General features: G+C 35.3%; 1 protein-coding gene across 1 annotated transcript in view; it reads right to left on the reverse strand.

Annotated features, from left to right (window-relative positions):
- Positions 1-4: 4 nt before the first annotated feature.
- LOC108374456 (ankyrin repeat domain-containing protein 24) overlaps positions 5-12,014 on the reverse strand; it is a gene marked incomplete at both ends in the record, with an annotated part of 26,309 nt that continues 14,299 nt past the window's right edge. The window contains 3 exons of the mRNA XM_017630434.1: positions 5-43; positions 9,823-9,943; positions 10,287-10,566. Coding sequence (XP_017485923.1) covers positions 5-43; positions 9,823-9,943; positions 10,287-10,566 — 440 coding nt within the window. The remainder of the gene's footprint in view (positions 44-9,822; positions 9,944-10,286; positions 10,567-12,014) is intronic.

Raw genomic sequence — 12,014 nt, forward strand, 5'->3', positions numbered from 1 at the left:
CCAAATCCAAACTTTGGCATTGTGTGATGATTCATCATGGGTACTGAAATCAAAACAAAAAAAAAACACTACACTGAATGGATACAAACAACATTAAAAATCATTAGTTGATATATACTTAGATATAGTATTTGAGCAATTTCGTAGCTAATTAAAGTGCAAAAAAGTGATTACCACGAATTTTACACAAGATTAAGTTGTTGGCGAATTCGGTTAGTAATTAATGAGTGATAAAAGAATGAGAGAGAGTTGACGAAGCGCCAACGGAGCCGCGTGTCTAGCTGTCACTAAGGTACAGTGTTCAGCTATATGATTCAGTAATATCCACCACCCAACCAAAGCAACTAAAGATAGTAGTTGAGGTAAAACAAAGCACAGTGTACGATTTGGGAGAGCCGATGGACAAAATCGCAAATCTCGATACGAATAAGGCAGACAAAACTGGGTTCGAAAGCTGCCGTAAGAAAGGGCCTACAAGGGAAAAATATATTATATAACCACTATATATAACCTTAAAAAATTGGTTGAAAAATCAATCTTCGAAAAGAAATTAATAATTGTTGGCTAGTTTCAACAAGTTCAAGTTTAATGGGCTATAAAACTGCATAAATTTTGAAATATTTTATTAAAAAGCTGAAGTTCATTTTTAAACGAATTTTTTTGGGGGGTAAAATATAATGTTTAAAAAATTGCACAATTTTTTCCTTGTAGTCCATCATGTCAGCTTTCGAACCCATATTTTTATCTTATTCCTGTCGAGAGATTTACGATTTTGTCCATCGACACTCAAATCGTACACTGTGTGGCGTAGCAGAGTGGGAGCTCCCGTTAGGATTTTTNAACCCATATTTTTATCTTATTCCTGTCGAGAGATTTACGATTTTGTCCATGGACACTCAAATCGTACACTGTGTGGCGTAGCAGAGTGGGAGCTCCCGTTAGGATTTTAGGAGAGAATTAGAAGGAGTTGACGTAGAGGTTAAAGTTTTCATATGCAACATTTGCGGACATAAATCAAGTCAAGTACGAAGAGCGTAGGTAATTGATATATTTTAAAACATGCCTCCTAAACAAACCTAACCTCAAAAATGCCAAGAAAAACCCACCGTTAAATATATTGTTCCACAATTTCTTTGTAATAATATTATAAGAGAGATGAGAGAAATCAAATATTGATCCTAACATACATATAAGGGTGGACACTAGGGTAGTCCAAAAATGAATGAGAAAAAAATTAAGTCGTAATTTGGGCAGTTCAATTAAGTATTAAAAATATAAAATTGTTTAATTAAATATTCACGAACCATCAAGTAACATGACATGTGCCTTCTAGAGATGCCAGGTCGAAAAAAAAGATTTTTGAATCGAAATAAAAATAATCGATGCGATTCATATATTTACTTTATTTTTGCAAAGAAAGAAAGAGAGGCAGGTCTTTCAAGTCTTTCAATTATTTGGCCTCTGCTAAATATCTCAAGTTAGAAAGGTGGGAAGTGCCAAGCCCCATTATTTTTTGTATTAGCCTCCAATTTAAATTTCAATATGCAACAATTGAGGAAAAATCGAATATCGAAACGATTCGCCCATCGACAAAAAAAACTCGAATCGGAAGGTCTCCATTAATCGATATTCGATTTAATCGGTTTAAAAACGGTGGCGCATTCAATATGTCTGGAGTTTTTTATTAGCTATAACTTCGAAACTAAAAATCACTAGCTGTCTAAATTAATTAAGCAATTTTACCAAGTTTTCACTGCTTAAATTTTTAAATGGCTCGCTTCCAAAGGTTTTTTTCACTGTGTTGCACTACTGCATACAGTATACAACAGCATATACGGCTAGATCCAAATGTGCATATACATATATGTACATTTGTATGTAAATATATATGTACATACATACATATATGCAACTCAATAGTAGTGTGAAAATTCGTTAGTGTGGGCGTGTGAGCTGTAGATGAGAAAGCATTTCATGTCCATTGTTTTAAGTTTATATTCGCATTATTCGCACTGAGGAATTTGTTTTTTGTTACTTAAATAGAATAAATTGCATTTTCTGACTGTTGTTGCTCGCTCATATAGTTGCAACCACTACTACAAGCATATGTATGTATGTATGTATGTGAACGTGTGTGCATATGAGTCGAAATCACCGCCGGCGAAGACTTGCTCAGCACTTTCTTGCTAAGCGGACACTGCCACTAATGCAAGATTACAACATCTAAGCGCTAAATCAACTACACAATGGACCACCAGTAATACTACCAACGTTTATTCAATGAAGTTTCAGGAATGTTTTTACACAGGCCAATATACATACATACATACATACATACGTGGACATGTACTATGGCAAAAAAATGTCCCGAAATCGCTAAGATATTTCTGCTTGAGCGCGAAGCTCAAGAATGAGATCAGACTAGCGCCACTTGGAACAAAATTAAAAACAACAAAAAAAAAACAAAATGTAATAAAAAAAAAACGTCATTGCATTTTGGCTCCCCAGGGGGGATGCGCTGAAAAATTGTATTTTGCGCGCGCGACGTGAGCGTAGATTAAAACTATAGAAAAGACAACAATTTCAGCAGTAGACTTGACTGAGCGAGAGACGGCGAAGGACAAAAGAAATGAGAACGACAGTGACAACGTCGAAATGAAAGTACAGCATCAAATGAAGTAAATAAAATGTGAAGTAGAAGTGACATTTAAGTACACATTTACGAATTGCACGCGAAGGAAGAAGAATAAAAACGAGTAGTAGCACTTCTCAGCGGGAAAATACGTAGATATACATATGTATTTATGTACACACATGCATATACTTAAATGCTTAAATGCACACAAATCGAGGCTATATGGACCGAGCGAAGTGGAGCGCTGAAAAGTCAGCATTAATTAATGATAAGAATGCTGGAAGAAAAATTAAAAGTGATAACATTGACAAATAAAAGTGATCTTACTAAGAAGTTAGTCATATAGATTCAGATTTCTCCCTTTGGCAGTAGCCCACATCAGAGGATTTGTGACTTTATCGAGAATTTCCGTAGGAGTCCGGAGTATAGACCTGCCCAGAAAATACGGGCAGCCATAGTGAGGAGACCAAAATCATAGGCAACCGGCAACCTTAATCCGAATTAATTGCTCAGTTGACCTAATGAAAATTGTACCATGACAGAAGGTAGTAATGCGGATTAATTAATCGCGAGGTGGTGGGTTTGAGTTAAACTTGTCATCAAAAATTCGCCTGAACCGCACTTATTTTGGGAATTAACCTGAGAACTTCATATCAATTTCAGTTAATTCCCGAAATAATTGTGAATTAACGAGTTGATCCGGATCAACGCTGCCGTCGTCTGTCTATGCTTCGAGCTGCCAAGCTAAATTGGTGCCAAGTCGATGAGCATGGAGAACGCTCTTTCGTTTGGCACTCATATTTTAATATTTCATATAACCTGTGTATTTGTTAACTGAGTTGGATTTATCAAACAGGTGGCAACAATCTTAAAAATATTTTCAAACTAAACGCTTTTTTAACCTTTTATGTATGATACCCGTACTACTATAAATATGTGTTCAAGTGCCGGTTTGCCTTAATTCAAGTTGAATTCTATTTTTATTTTTCTGATGTGGCAACCGTCCTAAATATATATTTCAGAAATAAAACGTTTTAAACTCATTTCGAATCATACCCATCTTTTAATAATTCGTCCAAGCTATTAAATAATTTGAGAACAACTTTTTAAAAACGTGGCAACCCTCTTCAGACATTCCAAATGTTCAGACTAAAGACTTGAATTAAATTTTTAGAATTTTCTTAGAAATTAGAAAAATGTTTACTCTTTTCGAAAAAGTGTAACCTCTACAACACAAGCCCTTTAATTTGTCCACAAAACGTATTCATACAAAAAATCTGGTAGCCCCTTCTCTCGAGCTTCTCTAACAAACCAAATCAGTGATGGAAGAACGTCACCTTGTGGTGTACCACTGTTTACAAATCGAGCTAAATAAGCGTGACTAGGTCCTTTTCTATCCGAAGCTTATTAAAGTCAATGCAGGTGTGACCAAGCTGCTTAACCAGCAGAACAAACTGGCTTTGCCACCTGAAATGTTATTCTTTAGCCGCCTCCGTCACTTTCGACTTTCGCACACAGCTTTATGTTTTTTTTTCGATAGGCATATTCAACTTCTTTCTTCCTGCTTCGAAATTTATGTACGCTAAAGCCTAAACGCTTGTAATCCAAAACTTTCCGCTTTTGTCTCTGCCAACCCGCATTTGTTGCTACATAAAAGTATCGAGTTTTGTGAGCATTCTCCCGTCTTTTGTCCGGCGCATTATATTTAAATTTTAATACTCGCTTAATGAGTCACTTCTCTATGCTGATCCTTTTTACTTCGTTGCTTTTGCGCTATGCTATCCTTTCTTTGCAACGCATACACTCTACGAAAATATATATATACATATGTATATATATATGTGCATACCCACCTGCGTCAGTTACGCTCAAAGGATTTATATTCTCTACTTTATTTTGTGTAAGCGGACCGATTAGAAGGCTGTCTAGCTCAACCGCTTTGTCTGTATTTGTTTAGAAAATTAAGCGAGAAGGGTTTTGGGTAAAGTCTACATAAAATTAATATTTCAAACGAGTGGACATTTTTAAGCTGTTTTTGTTTTAAAATGTGCTAAAGATTAACAAAAAGCTAAATAGGTAGTACGGTTAAATATTGTATTCTTTAAGAAGAATAATGTAGCTAATACCTAAATAAGACGGCGCACCGGCTGGAAAAGGAAAAATAATTAGATTTTTATTATCTTAGTAAATAAAATTATAATAGGCAAAGTAGCAGGCCTGTTGCGCTCATTTCTAATATGCTTTTTCATACATGTACATATGTATGTTGAAAATTTTATCGGTCCCATATCGGGTGTGTTCTTACACCGTTTCAGGTCTAGGTCAAGACCTTTTCGGCACCATTTTGGGACTAGTTTGGAAAAAAATCGTGATGTCAATATCCAATTTTTAGTGTAGAATTGCTCAGTGATTTCGAAAATTTAGATAATATTTTGCTATGGGTAATAGTTCCAGTTAATCACGTATAAGGGAAGAAGGAGTGGTCGGATGAAAATGCACGAGGATTTCTTCTTATATTAAATATGAGCGGAAAAGAGAGTTTCTCAGGTGGTCATGGCGTATGAGTAACATCCATTCCAGCTCATTTTTTTTTACAAAAAATTGCGCCTTTTAATTTTTAAAACAAAAAAAACAGGTCTGCAAACTGGTTTTGAACCGAACTGTAGCCTTTTTTCGGGCTTCCAAACGAACCACGAACCCAACCATTTTTATATTGAATTGCAGCCGAAACGAACCGAAAACCACTCAAAAAAACGGTTCAGTTCGGTTCAAAATCCATTAATGCATTTTAGAAGTTTCTTAATACACAACTTTTTGAAAAAATGCGACCCTATCTATGATAAAACTGAAAACATTTTGGCGTTCAATGGCATCTCTGTGACTTATAATTTCGTCCATATAAAAAATGCTTAAAGTATTTTTATATGAAAGAAAATGCATAACGCCAGCAAAAATAAAAATCAGAAGTCGATAGACTGACTAGGGCAGCCACCAACAGTAGGTGGGAAAATCTACACACCTGCAGGGTATCGCACTCGCTCTGGCCACTGCTCAGTGAACGAAGAACAAGGAGTTTATTAGGGTTTGCAAAACCAAATGTAAGGCTGCTCACAAAAATACTAACGGGACGCTAGACCATTGGCCATATGGCCGCCAGTTTCGGAACCCCGCACAAGGATTTCTGTAGAAGCTGTAGGGATGAGGACGAGATGGAATCCTTCCAGCACTTACTTTGCGAGTGTCCAGCACTCCGAGGAAAACGCCTCAACTTCCTTGGGGACCATTTCTTCGAGAATCCATCCATCTGGGAAATCTAAGAAAAGCTCCTCTGGAAGGGCTGCTAGAATTCTTCGGAAAATAAAAATGGTTCAAAGACATGTAGGAATGGGCCAGGGGTAACCTCACCTCCGGCTACCTCGGGGCATTCAGGCCCGGTACTAAACTTTGAAGATCGCTCTCCAATTTCGAGAAAAAGTCTTTTAAATCTTGCATAAAAAACAATAGCTGAATATAGAAAACAAATACACGCGATGGGTTATTATGCCCCCAACAAAATATAACTGCATGCGTAAGGAATTTGGTTACAGTAAAACATACATTTGCCAAGAAATATACAACGAGACTTTCACTGCACTCACATTTAATCGACAATGTGGCATCCCTCCAGCTGTATGTAGTTAATATCTCCTTCTGCATACAATTTTGCCATTCGATTTTACGGGCCATAAAACCATCACCAAAGTCCTTAAACTTAACTAAAGTATTCTCGTGCATATGTGGTTGTGCATACAAACGTGATTGTACTTGCACTAGGATGCCTCACGAAAAAAGTTACTGCTTCCGTATAATAATTTAGTTTAATTTATTGCCTCCATCTCCCATCTACATACATCATACTTGGGCACAATTGCCATATGCGCGGCGCATAACTAGCCAGATTAACCTATTCTAACTTCAAAAGTATCTAGATAGTATAAAGATTTCGATTTTTTCAAAAAATTTTAGTTTAAAACTCTTTTACCCGAACTTTCTTTTTTTTTCATCTGTGCCAAATTATGGAAATTTTATGATATTTTCGGTATCTTTTCAATTTACGAACAGCTCAGCATAAAAAAACATCAGCGAAGAAAGACTCCTAACATAGTTGACGGCGAAGAAAGACGCGTTAAAATATTTGACGGCGGAGAAGGACGCGTAAACTAATTTTCGCGGTCAACTATGTTTGCGGTTGTAATAGTATGTACATTCGGTAAAGAGTTTTTGGCGAATAATGCTGAAGTGGCAGTCCTTGGGTAAGTTTAAATCTATGATTACGCGTCTTTCTTCGCCGTCAACTAGGTTACGCGTCTTTCTTCGCCGAAGTTTTTATTAAGCGCCTTATTTCGTACAATTCTTTTTATGCGTCTTTTTCTGCCGTCGAAACACTAGCGCGCCTTTATTCGTCTCTTGTGACGATATAATAATCGATATTTTGTCGGTTTTTTTTTATCGATGTTTTGTATCGGTTTGGTTATCGAAATTTTTACTTTTATTTAGGGAACTTATCGATATAATAAACGATATTTTTTAACCATTTTTTTATCGATATTTGTGTCGATTTTGTTATCGATTTTGTAATTGATTTTTTTATAGATTTTGTAATCGATTTTGTTATGGATTTTGTTACCGATATTTTTATCAATTTTGTTATCGATATTTTTATCGATTTTGTTATGGATAATTTTATTGATTCTGTTATCGATGTTTTTATCGATTTTGCTATAGTTATTATTATCGCTTTTTATCGATATTTTTTTCTTAATTTTAAATTTCTTTTTTGTTTTAATTTTAGCGGCTGTGTCTCCGATACAGCCTGCACACCAAGACGAAGCACATATCGATGGTCCTCTGTAATATTGTGTTATGGAAGGTAATTAGTGTCGATTATTTGTAGTCATTCTGTGATGTTGCTTTATAAAGGTTTAGTAAGTATCAGACTGAAACTGTTATTTCTATTTAAACCATAAGTAACTATTATTGAGTATTCAAACGAAAATAAATCCTCCATTTAGTATTACTGAATAATAGCGCAATAGGCTTAGCGGTCATTTAAAGAACCCCAATGAGTGGTCCAAATGAGATATGCAAAGACTACCACTAGTTGAAGCATGATTTACTAAAAAATTTATATATATATATCTGAATCTCACTTTCACAAGAAAATGTTTCCAATAAATATTTAACCCGTGATTTTTTTCTTGGGCCGTAGAAATAAATCGCTAAACAACACCCTATGGCAGAAAATATACATATATTTCGCAGCAAATTTGGAAAAGGGTATTTTCAGTGACGCAAAAGACTTCGCAGACAAAAAGACAAGACAAAAGACTTAACGCAAGCTGATGTCCCATTTACTATGAGAAACACTTATATCCAGCACAATCGGGGATCCTCTGCAAAACTCACAAAACCAACCCTTATTAATGTCAAGCGATTCTTATTCAAGCAAATAAAACCTCACTTTTAAAGTATCTAGCTTCGAATTAGAGTTTAAATTTCACTGAAGATGTTAAACAGTAGAATGAAATATTTAAATTGTAATCAAAAATTCGGTAAAATGTGTGCTCCGAAACGCAAAGCAAATACAATTGTTTAATTGATATACAATCCAGAACCAACAAATAAAATTATTTTTAAAACTTCTTCTGAAATCGCCGGGAAACTTATATGATTTTTTTTATATTTCTTTGATAGAGTTAATGCATACAATACCAGTAAAAAGAAATGCCACAAAAAAACGCCGAAACACGTAAACTTAATTTTGGGTCATAGATTACGGATCTGAATACCGTTTTTCTAGATCTGCAGACGGATTACATATTGCTTCTTATTTAGAGAATTTAGGCGAGGAAAATTTAACGCAGCGATTGCCAGAATTCTGCCGTTTGTCATTTCACGAAATGTTCTAATTTCAGGATTGCATTATTAATAAAAAGAAATTAACCTTTAATATAGAAAATGTTACTCATACGCCATGTACGGGTATGTACAAGAACGGCCATGTGCGACACGGCGTATGAGTAACATTATTTCCTGCAAATGGTTGCACATTTTAATTTGACCATTCAAAACTTGTTTTGTATGTATACGTTTAACGGTTTATACGGTTTCAATACTTACTAGTTTAAATTTTATGCAAAAGAATATGCTTTAATACAAATGGAAAAAATTTCAAAATATTGTTTATGTTTTTAATTTGTTCCTTGTTAAAGTTTGAATTTTTTCATAACAAAATAAAAATATATTGCAAAACTATTGCTTGATTTTTATTTTATTCATCAAAAATAATTAATATTTTATATTTATGTTTTTGGTCAAAGATAATAATTATTATCGAATCTTATTTTTCCACTAAAAAATAGTGGTTACTTAAAAGCTATACCAGCGTGATTTCCGACGTATCCTTTTCAGAGGTACCGACACCCTAATAAAAAGAATAAGTCCCAAAATTTTCAGGCTAAAATTTCAGTAGGTTGCGTCTGTATGGCCTTTTCAAATTTATAAATAATCATTATTTTTCATTGAAAAATAAAGCTCAGTGTTAATTATTATCTCTGAACGCAAAAATAAAAATCATAAAATAATCATGATTTGTGATTGGAAAACTAAAAATCAAATAATAAATATTGCCGTTGAGCAAAAAAAAAAGTTAATAATAATTATTATTTTTAAGCAAAAAAAAAAATAAACAAAAATAATAAAATAATGATTAAATTCTGACTTAAATTATTTTACACAAAATTTATTCCGTCCTTGGTTCTATTACAAAATTAGCTTTAATCACAACTAACTGAAAGGCTGATAAATTTTCTAGAGAAGTAACCCTCAAGTTTATCCCTTGAGATATGAGTTTCTGTGAAAGGGTTGAATAGTCTTTCTGGCCCCTGGTGAGCATAGGTGGTCAGAAGTGCTTTTTAAGTTCGAGAGTCCTTAAAGCTTGCATTTTTCCAACTTCTAGACCAATTTCCGGGAAGTTTTCAACGCGGCCCAGCCCCCTTGAACTGAGCTTAAAATATTTCTTTGTAAGTTATACCACTTACAAATTTTATCATTCGCTTGAGGAAAGAAAAATGATTTGTGTTTCTATGGAACGAGAGCCAATCTAATACATATAACATCAGTGTAATTTTCAAGCGACTTTTACTTACTGTATGCAGCACATGGAATGCCAGTGTATGCGTGAGCAGCATGTAGGCAACGGTGGGTCTTAGTGGTGCACTGCAGTGCCTTCTCGTAAGCGTTGTAGTCGGGACTCAAGCGACGCTCCGCCTAAAAGTATATGCAAATAAAAATTTAATTTATTACAGTCGTACTCGATTTCACACTGCTGCTACGCCAAATGCTCCCCTTCGAGCGTTATGCATATAAAGTGTGCATAATTTTCAATAATTTTTAGCCGACAGCATAGCTACTTTCAACACATGTCAATCATCATGCAAATGTAGATACATATATACATACATATGTATGTACGTGTGTACTTGTAGAGTAATATCTGCCACACACCACCACTTACTTCCTCANAATGCAAATGTAGATACATATATACATACATACATATGTATGAATGTGTGTACTTGTAGAGTAATATCTGCCACACACCACCACTTACTTCCTCATATACTTCATTGATATTCTGAAAATTATAGGTGCCTGGCTTTTGCAGCGCCTTCAGTGTTTCGTAAAGGAACAACTCAAAATTCTTGAATGTATAATCGCTGAATGGATAGCGCCGTAGGCGCGTGCCAGTTTCGCCACCAAGAGCCGCACATGATTTGTGGTAATCGTCGACGGCTCGCTTCACTAGCACAGCTTCGTTTAGTTTAGTGGAGCGTATTTGCAGCGACTTTAATTCGAGTAGATGTTGAAAAATTTTTCGTTCCATATAGTACCTGGGAAAGAAGAGAAAACACACAAAAACAAAAATGAATAAAAATTTAGAAACACACACAAAGATAAATATCACAAAATAAAATAAGGTAAAACAAGAAGAACGCAAACACGGCAAACACGCAAGGCGCAGCATCGAATGCAGCCAGTGAGAATGTGTATACCCTACAGAGAAGAGTGCCGCCAGCCAGTCAAATTTTTGGGGATCAACAAATAAAATCGAACTAGTTGGTATATTGGCAAACTGTACTTTGTTTGTTTAGTGGTATGGCTCTGGTAGTATTTCTACTGGTCGATGCTGATGCAACGCCTACTAATTGCAATTTCATAGAAAACTGCCATTAGAAACTACCAGCCGCTAGTGCGAACTGAGCAAAGATAGAAGACTGAACTACTTAGTTAAGAGCTGAAAACCAAATTGATAGTACCACTGTTCACAAACACATGGTGCTCATAGCTTTCCCTGTAGGGTATGTGGGAGAAAATTCATAAAAAATGCCAACGCAAATAGAGGCAATAGCAACCAATATTCGTTCAACTGCAGCTGACAGTATCGTTGTGTTGTTTTTGTTATTATCGCTATTTTTGTGTGTTTTTTTTTCATTGCATTATTCATGCAATGAGCGAGCTGAAATGCATTTGACATGACAAAAGGGGGACAAAAAATGCACGCGATGAGGCTTGCTGATATTTGTTTGCGCTTCAAAGCACTCCTCCCGCCTGTCAGTGCAACCCGACTGACAACACAACACAAAGCAATAAGGAATTGAAGCAACGAGAGCAAAAGTGAACAATTTGGATATCGTTGGCTTGTGACGCACCAAGGCAACACAAACGAACGGCGAATGAAGTAAATTGTCAGACACTTCGACCCACAGGCTGTTGATGGCTCCCACTTCTTGCCACCTGCCTTTTCGCCTACAACACTCAACACAATTAAGTCGCAAAATATTTGCAGCATTTCATAAAGCGCATGGAAAGAGAAATGTCAATTTCGACATTTAGCGCTACGTAGCAACACTGTGCATGCGAAACTGCATTGATATACTGTGTACATATGTATGTATATGCACTGAAATTCAATATAATATAGCCAGTTCTGCTTCATTTATATTTAAATAACTTGTATGCACCTCAAAATTATATAACTTTAATTAAAGTATGAAGTTATTGCGTAAAACAAATTGAAAGACGCCAACAAACTGTAATTATGCCATCATATTTTCGCTATAATTACAGTGCTGACACAAATAATAGCACCATAACAGACTGTACATTATTCTGTAATATGCTTTTTTAAGTATTTTTATGACAATTTCGCGGTTTTACTCGGTATCAGGAGATGATGTAAGGAATACTATTATGTAGAGAAATAAATGCAATACATAATTGCTGATGACAATACCACTCTGCGACTTATCACTTTCGCGTAATTAATTGTTAAAGTGTT

Source organism: Rhagoletis zephyria, unplaced genomic scaffold (assembly GCF_001687245.7).
Source record: "Rhagoletis zephyria isolate East Lansing unplaced genomic scaffold, Rhagoletis_zephyria_1.1 Rzeph_scaffold_07733, whole genome shotgun sequence".
In the NCBI taxonomy this organism is placed as follows: Eukaryota; Metazoa; Arthropoda; class Insecta; order Diptera; family Tephritidae; genus Rhagoletis; species Rhagoletis zephyria.